Below are 25,131 nucleotides of genomic sequence, written 5' to 3'. Positions count from 1 at the left end.
AAAAATCACTTATAATCACACAAGGTTTATGAATGTATATGTGATACTAATCAATTGTTTCAATCACCTGGTAAGTCAATGCCCCACTGACCTTCTACTATGAAAAATGCCTCCACTTTTGCACAGCCAAGAGCACTGCATGCCTGGCAAGTATAGAGTCCTTCATCCTCCTTCCTCACCCTCCGGATAGTTAGGTTCCTGTTCCCATCTTTCAGTACAATGCCTAAGAAAGGAGCAAAGTGATTATTACCGTTGCTGATGTGGTCTGGTGAAGTTTCTCAGAAACATTCTTTAAAATATAAAAGCGGCCCTTTATCTTGGGCTGTTATCTAACTCCAAAGAGTTACACAGGATCAACTGCTGACTCATCCCACCCCTGACTTCCATGAAAATGCAACAAGGATCTAAATACTCTCGTTCCAAGTCTATGAAATGAACCAGACCCCAGACACTAGTACTGTGGGTTGTATTTTGTTTGTTTGTTTTTTCTACTTAAAATAAATCAAGAAGTAGCATGGCTCTTAGATAACAGTTCTAAGAAAGAAACAGAGATGAAGACATGTACTATTCACCTGAATCTTCCACAAGCGTCTCATTATCTTTAAACCATGTAATCTGTGGAGAGGGGTTCCCAGATGCTGTGCATGAAACTTCGATGGTTTCCCCAATACTGGCTGTTTGATTCTCCAGATCTCCTGTGATCATTGGTGCCATGCGTTCTGTGAATAAACAAATCAGAAAACATTTAGCTTTAATGTCTGAAATGGTTTGAGTGCCATTAAACTACTAAACTACTGAAAATTACTAATTTTACTACATATACTAAAACAAGTAAGGATATATAGAGGTTGATAACTGGATCATTCATCACAAAGTAAAGTGAAACAGGTTAAGTTTCTTAACTATAAAATATAGGTTACTACATCTCTTTCAACATTCAGAATAGTGATTTGTTAATCAAACCACACAATAAAGGTTATCACCTTTATGAAATTTTCCTCTAATCAGACATGACTTTCCTCCCTTCTTCCCCTGAACATTAGAATCAATGAGGGTGGGGGTACATAGCATAATGGTTATACAAACAGACTCTCATGCCTAAGGCTCCAAAGCCCCAGGTTCAATCCCCCACACCACTATAAGCCAGAGCTGAACAGTGCTCTGGTACAAAAGAACCAGTGAAACACAAACTTATCTTGGAAAATATAAAAACCTTGGTATAGTTCAATGAACAAAGAATTTCTTATACTACTTGATACTTTTGACAAAACTCACTTAAATCATTTCTATTGCTCATTATCATTCTATTATGGACAGGACAAGAGTATCAACCTTATTTTGCAGACAAAATAACTGCTATCTAAGGGGTAAAACAAATTGTGAACGTCCTTATAATTAAAAGAGTAGCTGAACTAGTGAATTCTAGTGAGCCTCAAAGACCAGTGCAATGCCATTTCCACCAAAGCACAGACTGAACAATAAAATCCTAAGCACCATCAAAGATTTAAAGAAAAGGAAGTCATCAGACATTTGTTTAAATGTATGGTAAAATTTTAGATTTTTGCCTCTTCCTACAAATATCAACGGGATGCTATGAAATGATCTTGCCCAAAGCAGTTGAAAATCACAAATATATTCATGTTGAAAGAATTCATTTCAATATCTAACAAAACATGATTACCTCAACAGTGTCTACCTTGGAGTTTAAGCAAATTAACTGTACTTTGGTCCTTTTCTAAGAATAACTTTTGGAAAAGAGCCTGGGAATCCTTCAGGAAGCAAACCAGCTCACTGTAAGCACTTATTTCCTGGACATGGCATGGCCAGGTCCTCCTCGTCTCCTTCTGAATTCTTCCATTACAGACCAGCCACCAAAGAAAAAGAAAATATGGATAGATGTGTGGTATCATCTAAAGAGACCCAAGAAGGACTACATCCCAAATATCTCTCCTTTTACCACCTAAGTCTGAATATTAGCAAGCAGTATCCTAGTGTCTTTCAGAAGCTATTTCTTAAAATAAGCCAAGTCCCCTGAAAAGGATACTGTTCCGCTAATATTTTGGTATAAATCAGTTTATCCACAAAGTCAGTTTCCATTCCTAATCATGAAAACATAGAGAACACATGTGTTCTTAAAAATGGAAAGGCACAATTGTAAAAGGAGAAAATAGTAAAAGGTGACTCACAGAAAAAAAAACTCCCCAGATTTACCTTGATTTCCTCAAAGACAGAACCATGTCTATGTAGCTTTTGCACGTGGCACAAGGTCAGAAGCATTAGAGAAAATCAGTCTGTGGGAAATTTACAAAGCCATCTGCTCACCAAAACTATCATCTCTTCAACCTTGAGCCATAGCCAACCATATGTGATGACCCAGAGGTACATCTTGACTACACTTCCCTTTCCATGGGCTGTCAAAAGTTCCTAAACAATCCCATCATCATACTCTTCATAAAGCAGATGGCTTACTGAGTACCTATTATGTGCCATTACGTTCTATGACTAGAGCTCTGCAAGGAATAAAACAGAAAATTAGTCCTATCCTCAGGGACAGAGATCTCAATGTTCTGGGTTATTACCTGTCTACCTGTTCATTGCTGTGAACTTCTAGCACCCTCATAATCAGAGGACAGTCTCCAAATATATATATATTAAAGTAAATGAATGCCTAAGAATAAGGCAGGAGCTTCCTGGATCAGACTAATTCATTGCAGATGCTAGTAAATTATCCCATCACTGGGGTCAGTTAATACATTACTCCATCATTATTGCTACCTTAAGAACTTTTAGTCAGTAAGATACACGCACACTAGTCTGCTTCAGACACTCCTAGACAATAGTAATCTCCACATAGCATCTAAAAACACTACATTAAAGTCATTCCAATCATGTCTGGATGATCCCAAGTTGCCTCCCTACCTAGGACTGTGAGCTGCCTGACCACACAGTGTCTTTTCTTGGTCTTCCTATCTTGAGCAAAGCAGACATAGCTCCCTTGGTCCTGCAAGGATGCATTCTGAAACTCCATGATCAGAATGTCATTTGTGCTGTTGGAGAACATGGTGGCATCCATCTTCCAAAGAGTATCCAAGTGTTTGCAAACAGGTGTAGGCAACACTCCAGTGTGGGCTGGCAGAACCTGTGGGCTAAGCTTGTACCATGTGAGGTTCTCAAACGTAGTTCTGTCTGCAGTACACCATAATGACACACTCTCCTGCTCAGTTGGTGGGATGTCAGGCTGCAAAGTGATTTCAGGACCCCCTGTAATGCAAAAGTCATCATTAGCAGATGCACCCTACTGTCTTCTTGCTGCCTGCTGAAAGTTATAAAGCACCCCAATAAATAAACCTCTAGTAAGCTCAGACAAAGTGGATAATGTAAGTCCCAAAATGTGTTATTTTACCAAAATAAATTATCTGGAAATGTAAACAAATTCCTCAGATAACTAGCAAATCCCCACTTGGAACTTTAAACATGAGTTTTAAGATTAAAAAAAAAAAAAACCATATATTCAAAGTAGATAATTAAGACACAGAGTTTTTAAAATTAGTTCCTTATTGACAAGTAATGCTCAATAGCATTTAATCTGTACTTATGTTGATATTCATTACAACAAATTCAGTTCATTCTAGAATATTTTCTGTAGTCCACTCAGCTAAAGCTTAGTCATAAAGCCAAGATGAACAGAAAAAATCAACAGCCTTGGGAGCACATGCTCCAATGACATGTCAATTGACTCCTTTGTCAACTGTCCAGCAGCAAGACCAGCAAACAAAGCTGATAGTATTCTGCAAAAAAAAAAAAAAAAAAAACCAAGTACTATGCTAGACTCAAATGACAGTGACATATATATGGTGCAGGACTTGTGACTAAAAAAGTATGTGTAAACCCACACTTTCTTCAGTGAAATTGGATGTATTGACTTCCCAAGAACCCAGGAGCTCCCTGAGGAGCTGTAATTTCTGAACAGAAACAACCATGAATAACCCAATGCCTCTCCCTAGACCCCAAGTCACTCACAGGAATAGAAAGACTGTAGAGCATCCAACAGCTTAGTACATGATTAGCAAAATACCCACCCCTAGCCCTCAGAGAAGTACTTACTAGTCACATGGAAGGAGATGACCCTCTCTCCAGTCCCGACTTTATTGATTGCCTCACATTTGTACAAAGTAGACACATTTGCTGCTTGGATAACAAGGGTACTTACAGTCTGTGGGGGGAAAATACAAACTCACAGTCACAAACACTGGAGGCTGCATTTATGCAAATGCATTCAGATTAAAATTCAGAGGTGCTTTTAACTGTTACAACCTGCCTATTTCATTCACACAGAGACACTGACCATTCACAAATTCATGCAACTATAAGGATGTTGGTAGAAGCTCCACATTATGCAAGCTTTTGAAATCATGAAAGAAATAATGTATCTTCACATATTTTCATGCACCCTTCCTCATTTTCCTATTATAAAGTCAGAATCATCTTACAATAGATTTGATGACACCTGTTCTATTTTCCTCTGTTTGTCTAGCAATTAGCCAAAGGTACTTCTAAGAGTGGCTTCCAAGCCCACTTAATGTGCTAGTATTTGTTCTCCAATGTATTGAATCATCTATTGCCAGGATTCCTCACACATTAATATACTATGCTTAAATTCCTTCTCTTTACTATTGTACTTTTTTATTGTTACCAGAATGATCACTGGGGCTCTATGCTAGCACTGCAAATCCACCACTCACAGCACATATTTTTTTTCTTTTCTTATTTTATTTGCTAGGATAATGTCATCATAAGGACAGAGGCAAATTGATGGGAGAAGTGGAGAGAGTGAGGGAGAAAGATGCCTGCAAAACTGCCTCACCCTTGAAGCTCCCTCCCTGCAGGTGGGGAACAGGGGGCTCAAACCTAGAGCTTCGGTTCTTGATAACATGCAGGCAACCCAATGTGGCACTGGCTGACCCCCCCACCCCACCCACAATTCCATGCTTCTATTCTTCTGTGAGGAGAGAGATTTTATATACAGGTACTTAAAACTCACTTTGTTTTTCCCTTCAATTATGGCAAACTGATTTTTGTTGACTTCAATTTTATTTCCTCCCTGAAAGTCTTCCAACTTCCTCCATTCTTGACAAGCATATGGGTTTGTTGAGACAGCTTGGCTATAAGAAAGAGGTAACTGATTTTTATTATTTAATTCTTCAAATTGTTAATGAGTGAACTCAGACTTATTTATAACATTCTTTTAAAGGCCTTTCTTTTGTCCTGTATGTCACAAAATTTAACACCAATTAAAAATGGTCCTGAGCAGTGGAGGAAAAGGTTCTAGGTAGATTCATTCAGGATACAGGAGGGAAGCATTTATTCTGGGAACAAATCTCTATTCATAAATTGGATCGGTAAGACAATTCAAGTTAATTTAGTTCAAAGGAAATGAAGAGACCATTGGGCTTCTTGAAGTAGCCTCTCTGGGACTGTGTCCTTTGTGTAGGAAATGGTCAGTATCTGAGGAAGAAGCTAGTAAGAACCATTTCAAAAACAACAACAGGAAGTGGACTGCTTAGGGTGGTGGTGGGTTGTTGTTGTGGTTCCTAAGGATGTCTGGACTTGTGTTAGAACCTGATAAGCTGGGTCTGAGATTGTGAGGGTTACAGCTAAATCTATCTGTCCCTAGCATTCATGAGCATTTCCCCTGAGATGGACCTTCTCACAGATAACAAGAGTTATTCTACTCAACAGCTTGTGGGTACAGGGAGAAAACCACAGATCAATGGGCAATTACCAAACTGAACAAAGAGCCTTCATTTAGAGAGGTGTGCATGGGGTTAATCTGAAGAGAGGACTAGCTAATTGCAAAGCAGGTTGTCCCAAGGAAAGACATAACTTAAAACATGAGGCCATGAGCAAAGAAGACAGCATAATGGTTCTGCAAGAAGACTTTCATGCTTGAGGAAAGGCCCAGATACAATTCCCCACACCACCATAAACCAGAGTTCATGTATCTCTCTGTCTCTCTGTAGTCTCTGTCTCATTAATATAGAACAAATAAAAATAATTAACAAAAACCAAACAATCATAAGGACAGAAAATAGGAGGGAATTAAGAGTACCACTCGAAGGATAGCTAGATTCTTGGGGAGATGTCTTGGTTTAGAATGCAGTGATGTTGTAGCTTGGCAAAAAGCAGGGGGAAAGAAAGAGAGTGACCCTACTCACGTGGGCTTGTAGATGCAATCCTTCTCCAATTGCCAATACCAGTAGATGTGATGGGGGGGAGGGACAGCATAGACTGTGCATGTCAAGGTCTGGGTGGTGCCATACTGGTAAGAATCCACAGGAGAGATCAGAGATTTCTCACCAATCTGGGGTGGAACTAGAGATGAGAAAAAACAACTTTGGGGTTTTTGGTCAATTCTATGGAATAAAAAGAAGAAGCCACTAAAGTGGTATTTTTTCTAAGAATAATTTTACCCCCATGTATTTTTTTTTTCAGAATACATCAAAGCTTGGGAAAAGATGTGCATTCTAGTGATAGTCACAAATTGTAGTACTCTTAGTGCATTGGTTCATCCATTACTCATAATCTATTTTACTTTTCCATTTATCAATAAAGAAAAGTGGAAAGTTTATGTGACTTGTCCAAGATCACCCATCATTCATCCTTCTTCCACTACCCTCCTTCCTTCCTCCTGCTCTACTTTTTTCATTATCTCCCCAACTCTCTTCCTTCTGTCTTTTTTTTGTTTTTTACTCCAAAGTCATTAGTACATATTTTCTCATTACCAGCAACCTACAGCTTTGGATTATACTTTGTTAAAATATGACTTCTTTTTTACGTTTACTTTATATATACAGAGTAAATTCTGAGATAAATAAAATGCTTAGTAACTGTGTGTGTTGATGACATGGGGTTATTCTCAACCCATTATCACAGCTTTGTTTTTTGTTCATTTCCATCTCCCCACCCTTATTCATTAACTTTCCAGCTTTTCTCTGCTATCCAATCCCCTGTTGCTGAGTGACTTCTAAGTGACCTCTGTGGCACCTGCTGTTCTTGAAGCTGACTCCCCAGCAAGGAAATGACAGCAAGCTCAGCAATGAGAGAACACATAGGGAAGCACCTTAAGGCCACCAGAAAAGTTGTTAAAGCTTTAATACGGGGAGTCAGAACAATAACTATCTTTCCCTAAACCACGTTTGGAGTAGGATATTAATGGATTTTGAAGGGGGTGGCTGGAGAGCTCTAGTCAAATAATTTTGTTAAACTCTGAACACTCTGTCTCTCCCCTCTTTTGCAGAGTTGCAATAGACATTAGCTAGTTAAAGATCCTAAGATGTGCCGCAATAAAGATAGTTTTTTTTTTTTGTATCAACTTAGTACTTCCTATGTGTTCTGGACTACGGCAACCCTCTCATAACACTTATTTCTGTCTCTCAGTTTGGGAAAACAGAGTTCAAATCATCTTTACATGACAGCACAGCAAATTACGCACACATAGCACAAAGCGCAAGGACCTGCATAAGGATCCTGGTTCGAGCCCCCGGCTCCCCACCTCCACAGGGTCAATCACAAGTGGTGAAGCAGGTCTGCAGGTGTCTATCTCTCCCCCTTTCTCTCTTCTCCTCCTCTCTCAATTTCTCTCTGTCCTATCAAACAACAACAAAAACAATGACAACTATAACAACTGCAAGGGCAACAAAATGGGAAAAATGGCCTCCAGGAGCAGTAGATTCATGGAGCAGGCACCAACACCCAGTGATAATGCTCGATGCAATAAAATATAAAATAATAAAATGTGAAGAAAAAAGAAAAAAAAAACTTGCAACCAAGTCATCAATGTCCACCCGCGAAAGGCTCTAGGGTTGGACTCTGTGCATCACTGTTTCATCAACTACAAAGCCACACAGGGGCTTTGCATAACGGGTATGCAAAAAGACTTTCATGTCTGAGATAGTGAGGTCCCAGGTTCAATCCCCAGCACTACTATAAACCAGAGTTGAGCAGTCCTCTGATCCTTTTCTCTCTTTCTCTGTGTCTTTCTCATTAAAATAAAGAAAACATATAAAATATTTAAAGCACACACACAGAAGAAGCTTCCCACAAATTCAAGGAGAGTCTTATACATACATGCAGGTCAAGTGCCCAGTTCCAAAGATAAGAGCAAACATAAGATTGACCACTGTCCCTGCTAGAAGGTTTATTTCACAATATTTAGTCAAGTGTAGCATCTCCTTTAATTCTGCACTTGACCACCAAATCACTCATTAACATTTACAAGCAAACTCATTTAAAGCACAAACACAGTCTCACACTTCCTCTTTACTCCATTGATCCAGAACATCTGATACAAAGGACACCATTCATGATGTCAATCAAGCAGTAGGTGACAAAGGAATGGTGGGCTCCATGTTTGGGAGAATATAGCCACACTCCTCCTAATAAATCTTGGACAGAGAAGGAAAGCTGAGTGAACTCACCATTCACTACCAGAGATACCACATGACTTTGCCTCTCCTTTGAAATGGGGTTGGTCAGGATGACAGTGTAATTGCCTATGTCTTTTTCACTCACTTCCATGATAGTCAGTGCATGCCCCACCTTAACTGTATGATTGGATTCAATGGGTTTTCCATTTTTATACCTATGGAGAAAAAAGAATCCATAAATCAGTGCAAGCTAAGGGCATGCTTTCACATGAAACAGATTTTGCACTTATTTCCAAAAGTTACCATTTTATTTCAGGGGGAGGGTAACCAAGGCACTTCACAGGAATTCTGACGTGATCTCCCACAGTGGCTTCCACCAGAGACTCCATGCCACTATCAAAAGCAACAAAAGGTTTTTCTAGGAAAGAAAAAATAAAAATAATTACTCTTATAAATGTTGGCTTATTGTAAATAGTCTTTTGATTTTTTTTTTTTTTTTTTCTTAACAAGTGAAGAATCAACCACCATGGGGATAAAAGTTTCCCCATACCACCTTTTAACAAGCTAAAGTCCAACTTCTATTATGTTTCCAGGTTTTGTATTTGTCTTTCTCTGTCCCCCAATTGTGCTCTGCAAAGCCTACTCATTGCTCAAGACTTGAGTCAAGCAGCCATTCCTCTGTGAAATTTTCTTTAAGTTCCCCCCTAGAATAGATGCTCCTACAACACAGTCTATATATCCCCATATGTCTCACAACTCAGGCCACAGACCTGCACCTTTCTCAAGTCTCAGGCATAGTGTACCATTCACATTCGTGTGTGTGTGTGTGTGTGTGTGTGTGTGTATGTGTGTGTGTGTGTGTGTCCTGCCCTTTCTGTGGGTTCGAGGCTTAATTAAACATCCCAACCTGGGTATTTAATGGGCATCTCTAAATGAACTAGTGCAGCACTGTCTCCCTAAATCTTACTCACCTCTCAGCTCATGTTAAACACTCAAGTCATGGTCTATTCTTTTTCTCTTATACCCAAGAGGCTTGAATCAACCATAAATCCTTCTCTTTTTTTCTCTCTCTCTATATATACATGCATAACCAGATCAGTTCTCACTACCTATTACCTCCACCACTCTTATCCAAGTCACATGCAAACTCTCACCTAGGTTACTGAAATTTGCTGTCTAGTTAGTCTCCACTTCTGCCCTTACTTCCTTAAAGTATTGCACACAATAGACATGGTAATACTATGAAAACATAAGCCAGAGCATGTTTCTCATAGCTTAAAGCACCTCTAGCATTCTGCTGTTATATAAGCCACACTTAATAAGATCTATAACTAAAGCACAAATGACTGAGATAAATGGAGGCACTTCTGTGAACTAATGAGAAATCAAGTTATTTGCTCAAAGCCCCATGAAAATAATTAAACCCAGGTTTCTTTCATTGAAAAATCCATGCATAGTCAAGTAAGCCTCTTAGTCTTTCCATAAAATGAATAATTTAAAACTGTCTTTGATAGCAACACTTACTGTAGTAGTGTTTATAACAATTAAAACAAGAAATACTTATAGAGCACCTTTTATTAGCTTATCACATTGAGAAAGTTGAGATTTGAATCCAAGACTCCAACTCCAAAGTGATCTAAGCTTTGGACCTCTGGCTTATCTGATCACCCCAGCAAGAGCTCAAAACATACTCTGAATGGACAAAATAGTTGACCTGAATATAATTAAATTACCTCACTTTTCAAGACATGACATAGTTCTAAAGGCAACTTTATCTTACCATGGACTCTGACAAACGTCTTATTCCTCTTGGTCATCAGCCCACTGGAAGCTGCACAGGTGTACCACCCTTGATCATTCCGGGTCACACCATCTATAGTAAAGGTGCTCAAAAATGTCTTCATCTCATTCCCAGATTGGGTTTTTATGTCGCGGCTCACAAGTCTCTTATGCTGGTGCTAAAACAGAAAAAAAGTTCACAGAACTTCCAAAATCAAGCTTAACCTTTGACAGCAGCTTCTAGAAACTCATGTGGTCTGAGAGATGGCACAGTGGATAAAGTAATGGACTCTTAAGCATGAGATCTTGAGTTCAATCCCTAGCAGCACATGTACCAGAATGATGTCTGGTGCTTTCTCTCTCTCCTTCTATCATTTTAATTAATAAGTAAATAAATAAATAAACTTTAAAAAAAGAAAAGAAGCTAAAAAAAACAATTCTTGGATTTTGGTGGACACTAATTAATGCTAATAATAGAAACATTTAGTGTGTGTGTGTGTGTGTGTGTGTGTGTGTGTGTGTCCGTCCAATATATTTGGTTTCCGGAGATATAAATGGAATCAAGTGAATTGCTGTTTTCAAAACCTCACAAAATGAAAATGAGACAGATAGGAACTGAAAAATACTATGAAATGTAATTATGACCACTGTTTAAAAAAGCATGTCCCATGCCACCTCTTGAAGAGAAATTCCCTTGAAAGGGAAAGAAAAGGGTACCAGGTGGTGTTACACTTAGTTGAATGTACACATTACAGTGTGTGAGGACCCAGGTTCAAGGTCCTGGTCCCCACGAGCAGGGGTGGAAGTTTCACAAATAATGAGGCAGTCTGGCAGATCTCTCTCTCTCTCTCTCTCTCTCCTCTCCTTTAATTTTTTTATAATCTTTATTTATTCAATAGAGACAGCCAGAAATCAAGAGGGAGGGGAAATATTGAAGGGATGAGAAAAAGAGACACCTGCAGCCCTGCTTCACCACTTGCAAAGCTTTCCCTGTGCAGGTGGGGACTGGGGGATCAAGCCTGGTTCCTTGAGCACTGTAACATGTGCGCTCAACCAAGTGCACCACCACCAGGTCCCATCTCTCCTTCTTCCTCTATCTCTATTCCCTCTTTCACTCTCAATTTCTCTGTCTCTATCCAAAATAAATAAATAAGGAAATATATAAATTTATTGCCTCCAAGGTTTTGCCTGGGGCTCAGTACTGGCACTACAAATCCACTGCTCCCAGCAGCCATAAATAATTTTATTTAATTAAATAGAACTTTGGAAGATGGAGAAATAATGCAAATTGGAAAATATGATCATCTGGAGAAAACTAATAGACACAGTCTGATCATAGCAGAGAAGGACAGAGTTATTGGCACTGCATTTTTTTAAAGGTTAGAGAAAGTATATTGGCCTAAGTTAAGAAATAGTCACTAAGAGAAGAGATACACAATAAAAAGGAATCAGCTGCCTCAAAAGTGAGACAGAGGGAGACATGTTGACAAGGAGGAAGCCAACTGCCTCTAGCATTGCATTTTTTTTTTAATTTTTATTTATTTTATTTATTTATTCCATTTTGTTGCCCTTGTTGTTTTATTGTTGTAGTTATTATTGTTGTTGTCATTGTTGGATAGGACAGAGAGAAATGGAGGAGGGGAAGACAGAGAGGAGGAGAGAAAGATAGACACCTGCAGACCTGCTTCACTGCCTGTGAAGCGACTCCCCTGCAGGTGGGGAGCCGGGGTTTGAACCGGGATCCTTATGCCCGTCCTTGTGCTTTGCGCCACCTGCGCTTAACCCGCTGCGCTACAGCCCGACTCCCGCATTTTTTTTTATCCATAAACCTTGTATGCTCTGCAGTGTGTGTGTGTGTGTGTGTGTGTGTGTGTGTGTGTGTGTGTGTGTGTGTGTGTGTGTGTGTGTGTGTGTGTGAATGACCAGAAGGACACATATCTCTCTAAAGCAAACTTCACTGGGTTTTATTATCAAAGCAGTTAAAGTTCTGGCTTTTAATTGTTAGTGTTACCTTCAAAGAAGAGTAGAACTCCCAAAGGAAGTCCAGCCCCACATTTAGTTCAGTCCTTGCTGTACAATTTAAAACAAGTTTCTCTCCAACAGACAGCTCGACTCCATGAGAAGGACTCAGCACCAAGTCATAAATCTTATATCCTGGAGCAAATGCATTGGAAAACAGAATGTGAGACAGAAAACTAACCTACTTTTAACATAAATTTATTTGAAAATGATGTACTTTTAAAACTGTGTCACAGCATTTCTTCCTTAGGACCTCACCAACACTTGCTAACTCTCCTAAAAATAGCCCAGAAAGATTTACAAAGCAGATTCAGTGTGTGGTATCATTACATAGAGCTTTAGTAAAATTTGAGTAATAAATGCTCAACAGGACCCGCTCTAGCAAATTGCCGAACTCTTCGTAAAGCAGATAAAATTAAAAAGACTGATGCCAAGTAATGTGCTGAACAAAACATTTTCCATAAAATATTCTTCTGTGCTATCATTCTTTTTCAACTCTAGTCTTGGCAGGAAAGAAGAAAACCTTGAGGATATATAGGCATAAAGGAATTGATGAGATAAATTTTCTAATACTGTATTCTTGATTTTTCAAATCCCTTGTCTTTCACCCTACACCTAGATCTCCAGGATTTTAATACAGAAAATCAGTACTTAATATCTTATATAAATTATATGGAAAGACACTGTCTTCTTACCTAAAACTGCAACTATGTACATAACAGACTGGTAACTTTCATCATTAATTTTTGCTTCGCAGAAGACCATGCCAGCATAGCTAATCATGTAGCTGGGAATAGAAAAGCCATTCTTGCTGTCCCAAGTAATTCTGTTACCATCAGGAACAAACCTCTTCTCTGGATACCTCTGGGTAGTAAAATAAATAAATAAACAAATAAAATATTTAATTAAATGCATCCATGTCAGATGATCACTAAAGAATTAGTCTTATTTTGGGGGAGTCGGGCTGTAGCACAACAGGTTAAGCGCAGGTAGCACAAAGCACAAGGACCGGCATAAGGATCCCGGTTCGAACCCCGGCTCCCCACCAGCAGGGGAGTCGCTTCACAGGCGGTGAAGCAGGTCTGCAGGTGTCTATCTTTCTCTCCTCCTCTCTGTCTTCCCCTCCTCTCTCTATTTCTCTCTGTCCTATCCAACAACGACGACAACAACAATAATAACTACAATAATAAAACAACAAGGGCAACAAAAGGGAATAAATAAATAAAATAAATATTAAAAAAAAGAATTAGTCTTATTTTTAATAATATAAATTACTTTTATTTTCTGTCTTTTTACCAGAGCACTGATCAGTTTATGGTGATGCAGGAAATTGAACTTAGGACTTTGAAGCCTCAGGCATAAAGGCCTCTTGGCCTTTATGTCATCTACCCCCACCCTAGGCCATACATCTTAACAGCAGAATAAGATTGTGAAAAGTTAAGAGATGCTTGCGGGAAGTTAGAACTTACCGCACAAAGTGACACATTGAGGTTTGAAATGGTCCCACGACATGGAATCACCACAGATTTGTTTTTGTTGTCAGTGATGAACACAACTTCATGTTGGTCACTAACAGAAGCAATGAATGGAGATCTGTAATCTAGAAGAAAGTTTAATTCTGCTAGTTAATGGCATTTACTAGAATAGTTGATCATAATTCAGGTCCATGCACTAAGTTAGAAATGTGAATGTCTGGGAATAGCATCTCATAGTAAGCAAAAGATTCCACAGGTAGGTCCACTGATAGATTATCTGACTACAGAGCTACAGGGCTATGGTGTGTGTGTGTGTGTGTGTGTGTGTGTGTGTGTGTGTGTGTGTGTGTGTGTTGAAATCTAAAAGAAAACCTCAAAAGAAAATCGATCCCTTTCAAAGGTTTAACAAGTAGAAAATATACACATTTTATATTAAACAATATTAACCATTCTAAGTTGTTAAATGAAGGAGCATATTTCATTTTCATACATTATATATGTCTTAATGTGTATTCTGTTAAAATCTGCATAATATGTCCTGGAGCTCAGCTTCCCCAGAGACCCACCCTACTAGGGAAAGAGAGAGGCAGACTGGGAGTATGGACCAACCAGTCAACGCCCATGTTCAGCGGGGAAGCAATTACAGAAGCCAGACCTTCTACCTTCTGCAACCCACAATGACCCTGGGTCCATGCTCCCAGAGGGATAGAGAATGGGAAAGCTATCGGGGGAGGGGGTGGGATATGGAGATTGGGCGGTGGGAATTGTGTGGAGTTGTACCCCTCCTACCCTATGGTTTTGTTAATTAATCCTTTCTTAAATAAAAAAAAATTTTTTTTTAATCTGCATAATTTCCGCACTAAATTTTATAAATACTTAGAGAACATTCATATCTTCTCTTTTTAAACATGTAATGTAAATACCATGAAAGCTAGCACATCCCAAGGAACTTTAAAATAAATAGGAAATAACTGACAGTTGTAATTCAGCTACTTAAGAAAATTTTATATGGATACTGGAAGACTGTGAAAACTATATATAATATTCTTTACAAAACAATTCTATTACATTTACTTTGAGACTCAGTAGCCACTAACTTCAATGACAAAAAAAAAAATTTATAGACACCATTACAAAAAGTGAAAAGAGATTTTAATATTATTCAAACATTTTTTTCATAAGAAGCCAATAAGCTGGTGAAAAACTACTCTATTCCCAAGAAATAAGTTGATATGGTGTGAAGTCATGCTTGAAATCCCAGAAAGATAACAGCTCATATCATTATGTCCTATACACCTGATTGAACATTTTCAGAGCTCTACAAGATGGCTGGTCAAAGTGTAAAATGAATTAATTAAACCAAAGGGGGGGGTGACAAACTATTCCCTACAAGAGTAGAAAACTGATTTCCTTCCCAGCTGGAAAGCAAAGAAAGACAGTCAATCCAACCCTACCACATGCCATGACCATTATCTTATAGGGCCAGGAACTACTTCCTGGCTCTATCCATTGCTGAAGGGAATGGGGTCAGAAGACTAAGGAAACAAGGTAGAGAAACAGAGGACATTAAAGGGCTGTCCACAGAGATTACTTCAGTGTTTTTCCCCATTGTTAAATTTTATAACTACAATCCTGAACAGCTAAACTCACAGAGCATTAGGCATGACAGGAAGCAGAGTCTGATGATATACCCAAAGACTGGTAGTGTACAAATAAACAGTGCTGGGATTGCTACTTACTGATGCTGCCTAGCTTTCATCCACATATATAAAACATTATGTCATTTGCTTACAGAGCAAGGTTTTGGAAGCTAAACTAACCCTTTGACATATAACTAAAACCATTCTATAAATCAATTCTATTTCAGTATCCTAAAAAAAAAGGAAACAAACAAAAGAAGCCCAAACAACCACCCATCCTCTCAAAATAAAATATTTACTGTAAGTCATGAAATGAATGTTCACATGTCTCCAGGTTTCCTGACCTGGGGAGAAGGAAATAACGAGATATTACGGGAGAGGTTCATCTTGTAGTATTTCCAGACAGGCTGAAAGCAGGAAATCCTTGCAATCTTCTGAGAAAGCCTGATCTCCCAAGACTGCCAGATCAAAAGGAGCCAGAAATTCTCAAAGATCTAAGCCTTGTCTCTTTTAAATTCTTCTGAGGGGAGGAGGAAGGTGCAGAATTCTGCCTTAGGTTGTGATTACCCAGGGGGAAAAGTAATTTTCAAATTGTGTGTAACAGGAGGGATATATGTTATTTTGCTACGTTCTCCACTTTCCCACTGAAATAACCATACTGCACTATTAAAAGGTGAATGGGTAAAGATGAGCAAGTGTACTTCCCAAAACAGATAAAATTTATATTCTGTGAAAGATGCTTCTAGAAAAAAAAAAGAGTCCAAGTCATCTTCACTTCCATCCTCTGAGATTTAAAAAAAAGTATATAAATGTATACATAAAAAATATGTTAAAGCTCTTCTTCACTGAAATGAAGAAAGTATTTAATATATCCAAGTCAAATATTATGCTAAACTTACTTTCTCCAGAAATAGAAGATTCTCATTAGTTAAAAGCAAGTTTTACATAGGGAAATTAAAGTGGTGTAAAATTCTGAAAACATAAAATAAATTAAAATGCATTTCATAAGTACTAAAGACATGTAACATTGCATTTTGTCCTACAGGAAAGTTAAGTATCCAGAGTACCAATCCCAAACTATAAACTCTAGAAAGATGTGGCCTATCATTCAAGAACTAAATACACAGAGCCAAGGAAAGAAATACTGTCACTGAAAAGCTCTTTGTGGTACTGTCTCCATTTGTGTAAGAATATAGGAATTGATTTTTGCAAAAAAATGCAGAAAAAAAAGTTCTGATGTACAAAAAAAAAAAAAAAAAACCACCAGAAACCACTTTGACTATTTCTCTGTGCATTCTTGAGAAAATCTCCTACTCTGCTGTAGATAACCTATCTCTCCACAGGACCCTCTCTGTAATTTATCCCTGAATCTTCCTTTTCAAGATTTCAGAGTTTTGGTTTCTTTTTTTTTTTTCTTTTCTCAAAGATCAGAAGGCTTTTATAACTTTCCACGGTCAACCGTGAACAGATTTTCCCTTACAATCAAAAGTCAGAACCAAACTAATTAGGCAAAAGAGATATAAGGGGGCCCAAACTGCAGAACAAATCAATGATTCTCAGGGGAAGCTTTGAGAGAGAATTTTGTATATTCCTGTTGGCAATCAGCCTATAGAGAGAGCCTTTGTTGTACTCGATTATTCTTTGTGCCTATTGTGTTTTGTAACTGGCAAATCGACATGGGAAATGAATCCTATTTAACCACTTACCTTGAACATAGACATAAACGGCTGAGGCAATGTCAGTGTCCCGGTAGAAACACTTGTAGGCTCCTGTATCATTTCCGATCACTTTGGGAATTGTGATGGTCTTACAGAAGACATTGTCACTGCATTCGGTCACCTCCACTCTTTTCTCAAAACCACTTTGGTTGTTGGGCCAGAGCCAGTCCAAGTCCCTCCTCCCACTGGAAAATTTAATGGCAGTGAGGTGTTAATGTGAGATGGCGCACTCTCAAGCTAGTCCTAGGAAAACTAAGTCTGGTTCTCAAACTTACATGTGTCCTTCCCCAGATTCAAAACCTTCCACAGACAATGACAGGTTGGATCAACAGATGACAAAAAGTCATAGCCTCAGCTTTACTGGGAGGGATATCTACACTTACTATTAATTATCTCATCCATCCAGTCAACATCTATTAGGCACATACTATGTGTTATGCTGGGATTACAATAGGGAACAAATTGGGAGACAGGAAATTAAAAAATAAGTAAATTTCAACAAAGATAAATATCTTTTAAGTAAGTAAAACATATTATCTAAAAAGTGACAATATGATGAAGAAAATATAGTTAGAGAAAAGTGAAAATATAGTTAAAGAAAAATGAAAACAGTGAGGAGTTCTAGAAGGAGGGAGGCTTAATTAAGTGGAGAGCTGTACTATCAGGAGTAACAGTACTCTTCTGTTAAGGGAGTTACTTTTTTTTTAAGGGAGTTACTTTTAAAACACTTCATACCTTTTATAGGGTAGAAGAAATGCTTATTCATAATTTTAAAAAGTAACAGGGAAATGGGGGAATTTTAAATAGCATATGTTGTTAAGAGTGAAAATGGACAATATCTACTCAGAAGTGTGTCTTGAAATAGCAAAGCTAGAGAAATAGTGCCAGTTCTCACTCTTCCTCTTCCTCCTCCTCCCCCTTCTCCTCCTTTCCTTCTCTCCTCTCTCTCTTTCTCTCCCTCCCTCCCTCCCTCCTTCTCTCTCTCTTTCTCCTTCCCCTCTCTCTTTTTCTCTCTCGTCCTAAAGACTGGATGAGTATAAATGATATATCCTTAACAAAAGGACTAAGACATCAATTATTCTTGCAATCTAAAACAGATTGTGCTGAACACCTGGTGTTTGTCCAGCATGGAGCAATGGCAGTAAGCTGCCCACAGGCCTTTGTAGACCCCAGTGCTCTTCTTAAATGGTAGCATTGCTTCCACCCATTTCTCCATCACACTCCCTGTCAAAATCACACTGGTCCTGAGAAGCATCTGAATCTGTCATGGATAGTCACTTCACTACATTAAACCTGAAGGTCTACATTTTCTTTTGGGTAGAGGCTGGAAGTTCATAATTTATAGGCCTTTTCTTATAAAAAGGTCTGTTTCTCCATGTAGCAAAAATGAATAGCATAAATTTATGCTAATAAGTCAAAAAATACTCAGAACATTAGAACAGATCTGAAGTCTCACCCACGCAGAATATGCATTTGTACTATAGCTACTATTGTCAAAATTTTATCATGGAAATAGTGAAAAGGAGTAAAAGTATCTATGTAGGAGCCATTCTAATAATTCATAATAAATATGGTATAAAACTTCTTTAACTCTATGTCTTCTATTTCATTTATTCATTCAGTATTTATTGGTTGTCTACTATGCACCACATGCTACATTGATTACGAATGTGGATATAAGTGCATGCTTGCAGGAGCTAATAGACAAAACCACCAGGAAAATCATATAGATTTGTTTTGGGGAAAAAAAGTCTCACTTTTTCATTATTATATTATTTTTCAGAAACCACACTCTTTATAAACAGTCATTACAACACTGGTACAATTCTGAAGTATGAAAATATATTCCCTTCAATAAGTGATGAGTTAATTGATGCAAGAAATCTGATTTTAAAATTAATCCTTACCTGCAAGTAATCTGAAGAGTTGTATTAGCCGTAATTCTAAGTATGTCTTTCTGCACGCTGAGCCTTGGTGGCTCAGGGGAAACACTAGGCAGAACTAGAAACAAATTAAACAAATGAATGTAATTGCCATTGAGTTGGACCCAATAGGAAACACTTTCAATAAACAATACACACTCTATACTTTAAAAAGCCTTTTCAGCAATTCATTGTGCAAAACTGTGAAATTTACTTTTCACCATTCCCAGTAAAAGTTCACAAGCTGTGTCATAACAGGAAGAATGGGCAGATGGTCATAACCCAACACAACAGTTCTGGATTCATGAAGCTAGGGTGGAGTTCCTGTTTTCCTGCATTGCCAACTTCAAGGTCTTGCAAAAGGATATGGGGCATTGAAACCAAATGAACCTTCATCTGATGATCTAACTCCCTTGGGAAAGGACCCATTGACATGTCTTATAAAGCATAGGATGCACACGTGATGAAATTGCTGATTACTGAATACTACCCAAAATGATTTCTAGGTAACTTGTCTATGGATCTTGAAAGGGGTGAGAGTGTCCATGACCTTGTCTCATTTTCCTTTATCAGTTTTCTAGGGCATTTCCTTTGGAAACTCAACAGCCAAGGCTGAAAGACAGGTGAGAGGAAATGATGGAAAGAAATCATTTTCCATGCATGTCGATAGATGTATACTAAATTCATGCATATTTATCTTCTTTTCCTCGGAAGGTGGGGCTTAAAAATTAATTATAATTGAAGAATCACAACCTAGTCATGAAAGCTCTGAGCTCAGCTTGCTAACAAGCTTGAACACAAAGAAACCTGACCTACCCAAAAGCACTACAGGACAGAGTCCTCCCCATGGATACTCCATAGAGAAAACTGAGCTGTCTGTCAATTAAATTTGAAGACCTATTAGTACTTCTAATCCATCATTAAAAAGATATCTACTCCTATTCACTGAAAGAAAGATCTTCAAAATACTAGTTAAAAATAGGGTAAGATGGAGGTCTGGTGGTGGGAACTGTGTGAAGTTGTACCCCTCTTATCCTATGGTTTTGTCGATGTTACCTTTTTATAAATAAAATTTAAAAAAAAAATAGGGTAAGCACCCATGTTTAATAGGATCCCTAACTCGCATGAGCAAAAATGACTTCATCAGCCTAAAATGTCTTTTATCTACTAGGAAATTAATAGAAAATGAGAAAATATGAGAGTCTGAGCCAATACCCCACTGTGTGCCCTAATGTGAACAACTACAGAGAAAACAAAAAACTGATCACTTATCTTCTCACACATGTACCCAAACATGCAAAAACAAGTTGCTGACACAACTGAAGATCTACTAATCAATAACACAGTAAAAAAAAATCTAGAAATTGATTTATATGAACCAGTTTCAGAAACCAGCTGATCTTGGTACTTGTGTTTGAGGTGTTAAAATATCCTGAGGCCTATAAATTTACATTTTAACAACATTTCAGGTGACCCTCTCATGTCTGGTCAGTGAACCACTCTTGGTCTAGCTATTGGTCTAGGTGGTCATGTTCATATATCATAGTACTTTTCAATATGTTTTAAAAGGAAATAGGTGTCCCCAAAGGATGAAGATGATAAAAAAAATATTTAATAGTACTAGAAAGACCTTCAAATAATGAAGTCACACTTTGTTTAGGAGAAGAAAAATGAAAACAAGTCATTTGGATGAGCACAGATATCAAACTTGGCTGGGTAACACTATCTTAAGAAACAAATTGAGTTACGTGCACGTGGTGCAAAGTGCAAGGACCAGCATAACGCTCCTGGTTCAAGCCCCTGGCTGCCCACCTGCAGGGTAGTCGCTTCACAGGTGGTGGATCAGGTCTGCAGGTGTCTATCTTTCTCTCCCCCTCTCTGTCTTCCCCTCCTCTCTCCATTTCTTTCTGTCCTATCCAACAACAACAACATCAATAATAACAATAATAGCAAGGGCAACAAAAGGAAATAAATAATTTTTAAAAATAAACAAATTGAAAGCAATAATGATACAACTTATATACTGATACCAATGTGGATAAGAAAGTATTATTTGGGTATGCTTATGTGAAAAATCAATGGCGTTAAAGATTATAATCTAAGTATGTGATATCTATGCCACAAACAAGATACTTTTGAAGACTGTATATTTTTTTAACCATAGGCTGGCTATGTCACACACTAGGCATTTCTTATATAAAAAAAAAAAAATCAGCGTATGTTCACTATTGACAGGATGCCAAGACAATACCACACTATTCCAGAGAAGCATCTACAACAAAAATCTATTCATTGAGGCTATCAATAATATTAAATTTGAATTCATATCTGTAGACCAACACTCAATTATTTTCTGCCCTATTAAGCTTCATTCATTTTCCCTGGCAAGTTTGTGTTCAGAAAGTTCAGAAGATGTAATTCTTAGAAGTACATGTGCTACTACTCCATAAAAAGCCCTTCTATGTTCAAATCCCATAACCAATATTAATTAATTTGTGTGCTGTTACCCTCCCAGCTCAAAGACAGGAAGGAAAAAACAACAGTGCCTCTGTCTGTAAAATTTGATGGCACCAATTACAGCCCAATCCAATTAAGCAAGTCACACACTCCAAAAGGGCAACCTCATCGTTATATTCAGGGCAACCAGATTACAGTTACTACTGCACCACCATGAACTAAACACCCCAGGCTTGAAAGCGACTCACTTCTTTGTGGGATACAGAACCACATGTTCCAGACCTTTCATTCTCTGCCCTTAATGGGAAAGAGTGAGAGGTCTTGTCAGGGACAAATGGGTCTCCATGATGGAGCTAGCCCTGATGAACCAAGTCATTATTAAGAAAATCCAATAACTATAGACTGATAATCTTGTTACTGTATACGAGTGTGAGTGTTCTTTGTTAAAATGTCATTACCTTCTTTCAATATAAAGAAAAAAACTCCCTAAGTGGGTTGACTTTATTTTCCTTTCTTTGCCCTCTCCACTTTCTCACCCTCAACAAAAAAAAAAAAAAAAAAAAGGAAAAGAAAAGAAAAATCTAAAAATGGCAAGCTGCGCCTAGAAAATAAAAAGAAAATAACTGAGCAAAGAGCATGCATTCCTCATCTAAAGAAGTCTGACATTCTAGGTGGTAAGGAAGCCAATCAATGGCGCTAAAGGGAGGTACTACGTTTTTAAAGTGTGACCTTCTGATCATGTACTTACTCCAACAACCAAAGCTCTTTTGAAAGATTACATTGTTTTGCAAATTAGGGGGCCTGCTACTTGGAGACGCTTCGGGGAAGTTAGTCTCAGGTCCAAGTTAAACACCAGAGGGAGAGGAGAGAGGTGCTGGGGCGGGGGGTGTGGAGAAAAGAGAAGTCCTGCACGAAGAAGAAAAAGTTTCCCTCTTTGATGGGTTGAGTTGAGTTCGAGACCAACAGGAAAGTACACCCTGGCCAGGGGACTCTGCAGAGGCAGAGCGCTGTTGGAGGGCTGCGCTCTATTCCGGGGCTGGGAAGGTACTCATGGCCCCAAGGTTCCGGCGGGGCACCTCTCCCTAGCCAGCTCGAGGTTCCTGGGTGCATCAACTACACAAAGTGCGCTTGGGTGAAGACCCCAATCGGAGACCGCAGTCCTTGGAAATGGAACTTGGCTAGAGTTTGGGTCACCAACTCACTGGGTGACCTCAAGCCAAGATCCTTAGTTTCCTCACTGGAAAATTAGAGCGCAGATAGAGCGTCAAGTCCCATGCACCTCTAAGGTTAATTGAATGAGACCCGTTCCAGGTCTTCTCTGCACCTCCATCTCTCCGCCCGCACCCTTCTTTGCCTTCGCTCTAGGAAGTGGGCTCCTTCCTTACCTATAGCGGCGGCCCGGGTCTCGACGCAGAGCCACAGAGCGATGGCCAGCAGCACCTTGCGCTCCATCCCGCACCTCGCGCCGGACGCCGTTCGCAGACCTCGGGCGCAGGTTGCTTCTCCCCTCGCCGCCCCGGAGACCAAGGCACGGAGCAAGAACGCGCCTCGCAGGACTCCGGGGAGCGCAGAGTCAGGGAGTCCCGGGTGCAGGGATGTCGACGGGTGCAGGTAGGAAAGGCGGTCCCGGCTGCCAGTCGGGCTCCTGGCGCTCTGGGGCGCGCAACTGATGTCCCGCGCGAGCAGAAGCACACCACCATAGACCGGCCGCTCTCCCCGGACGCAGTGCAGAGAGCCAGCCAGGCCAAAACTCTAGAGTGCGGGGGCGGGGCCGTGGACGGGGCGGGCTTCCCTCTACAGTCGGCCCCGCCCCTCGCCCGGTACCAGGCCTGCACCCTGGGTTCCCACGCCCACTGCATGCATCTCCCTCTCGCCCCGCTTGCCCCGTCACTGCTCCTGGCTGAGCTGCCAGAGTAACAACTCTGAGCTACTGCAAAGTTCAATCAGTTCCTGCCCACCCCCACAAGTCTAAGATATGGGGGTGGGAGAGAAAGTGGCATACGCAAGGAGCCCAGCTAGGACACTGGACCCTGAGGAAGCTTGTCAAATTTGGGGGCGATCTCAAGCTCCTTTGCCTAGAGTGGCTGGGGTACAGGCCAAGGACTGGAGCCGAAAGTTGGAGCAGGGAGGTGGAAGCGGATACAGAACCAAGAGGAAGGCAGGATTGCAACCTGGCAGTGACCCCAGATGGGAATAGTTTGAGTACCCAGCCTTATTTAAAAATCTGACTCTGGGGGCTGGGAGGACAGCATAATGGTTCTGCCAAAAAAAAAAAAAAAAAAAAAAAAAAGTTTCATTGCTGAGGCTCTGAAGTCTCAAGTTCGATTCCCTTACACCACCATAAGCCAGAACTGTATAGTGCTTCAGTAGAAACAAATAGTTAATGCATCATTGTGATGTTAAAAACAAAATGAATCTAAGCAACTTAATAAAGCATCTTTAGAGTTTTTTTTCTCCATTTTATTACCTTATATGGACCCCCAGCCTGATTCCTCTTGAACCTTTGATCAGACCCTTGTCAAAGCTGAATTTCAGCCAAAATACCCAAAAGCCATGGGGAAAGAGACCCAGACATGGAGGACATGGACAGGTTCCACAGTGATGCAACAAATTACAAAGACTCCCAGACCCCTGCAGCCTGTGCTCTGCACCTAACCTTGCAGCTCACTCCTTATGGGGACTCCCTTATGATCCTTCTTTTCTCTCCAATTCCCCCCACACCAAGGCTGTGATATAAATGCCTTCTAACTTCAATAAGTAGCTCTTCTAATTTTCAGGTAATTTTTTATGACAGCATAAATGATCGTGCTTTAAAGAAATGAAGAAGTAGATAGTTATTTCTATATCTAGTCCAAATCCCTCATCCTGAAATGCATAATCAGTGCGAACTGTTGCTTCCCCACCTTCTACTTTGTTTTTTATGTTCACTGTGTTTACTCTTCTACTTTGCTGGGTTGTCTAATGAAATATTTAACAGTGAAATGAGATGAATGGATATTGTATGGAAAGCTCTTCTTCTGAGAGAAACAACTATAGAGATGTACTAATATTTGATGCAGTATGTATTTATCTGCCAGGACCAGGGTCATCCTTAAATAAACTCCTTCCTTCCTGCAGGTAAACTTAGCAAATGAAACTTGATGAACTCCGGCAACACTGGATAAGGGGTCAACGATGGAACCCTGTTTGGGGAAGGTAATTTTCCTCATCTCCTTCTTCTGTCTCAGCCTTATTTACAATTCATGGCACTTCCCTTTCCACATCTCACTTAAGAAGATAGTTGTCTCCTCCGAATGCAAACCAGAACCTGCAGGCTCACGGTAATAGCCCCCTTTAGAAGTCTTGGAGGAAATGATGCATCTTTAATGGCCACAGGACCAGAATTTGGCAGCGTCTCAGTGAAAGAGGTCTGCCACATTCCTTCCACATGGCCCTTAGAACTGCCTTGCATTCAAGAAAAATGACAAAGCCTATAAAAGAAACAAAAGGTCTGCTCATGTGTAACACACTCCTGTTTTCTGGCATCACAGCAGAGAAGTGATTCTGTGAGTTAATACAGTGATTCAGGTGTGGCTACCAGCTATGAGAGTGTCCATGTGTGTTCAGTGTCCCATAAGTGAAACTCAGACAAGTTTTGAGGCAGGGTGGGGGATGGGAAGGAAAGCAGCAAAGTACTGTTAAGTGCTGCTAAATAT

General features: G+C 39.5%; 1 protein-coding gene across 2 annotated transcripts in view; it reads right to left on the bottom strand.

The window, feature by feature from the left end:
- KDR (kinase insert domain receptor) overlaps positions 1–23,174 on the bottom strand; it is a 46,425-nt gene extending 23,251 nt beyond the window's left edge. Inside the window, exons 1-15 of one of the 2 annotated variants that reach the window (XM_007534622.3) lie at positions 22,822–23,174; positions 18,965–19,058; positions 17,046–17,242; positions 13,694–13,824; positions 12,920–13,088; positions 12,217–12,359; positions 10,207–10,384; positions 8,730–8,844; positions 8,478–8,641; positions 6,216–6,372; positions 5,042–5,162; positions 4,105–4,213; positions 2,920–3,261; positions 573–719; positions 92–223 (exon numbers count right to left, since the gene is read on the bottom strand). In XM_007534622.3, the coding sequence (XP_007534684.1) occupies positions 92–223; positions 573–719; positions 2,920–3,261; positions 4,105–4,213; positions 5,042–5,162; positions 6,216–6,372; positions 8,478–8,641; positions 8,730–8,844; positions 10,207–10,384; positions 12,217–12,359; positions 12,920–13,088; positions 13,694–13,824; positions 17,046–17,242; positions 18,965–19,058; positions 22,822–22,888 (2,266 nt within the window). In that variant the 5' untranslated portion in view covers positions 22,889–23,174. The remainder of the gene's footprint in view (positions 1–91; positions 224–572; positions 720–2,919; positions 3,262–4,104; positions 4,214–5,041; positions 5,163–6,215; positions 6,373–8,477; positions 8,642–8,729; positions 8,845–10,206; positions 10,385–12,216; positions 12,360–12,919; positions 13,089–13,693; positions 13,825–17,045; positions 17,243–18,964; positions 19,059–22,821) is intronic. The other variant, XM_060188046.1, reaches the window with a different exon arrangement.
- Positions 23,175–25,131: the final 1,957 nt, after the last annotated feature.

Source organism: Erinaceus europaeus, chromosome 3, assembly GCF_950295315.1.
Source record: "Erinaceus europaeus chromosome 3, mEriEur2.1, whole genome shotgun sequence".
In the NCBI taxonomy this organism is placed as follows: Eukaryota; Metazoa; Chordata; class Mammalia; order Eulipotyphla; family Erinaceidae; genus Erinaceus; species Erinaceus europaeus.
Note: the sequence above shows the minus strand (reverse complement) of the source record. Positions and strands in the feature narration are given on the sequence as shown.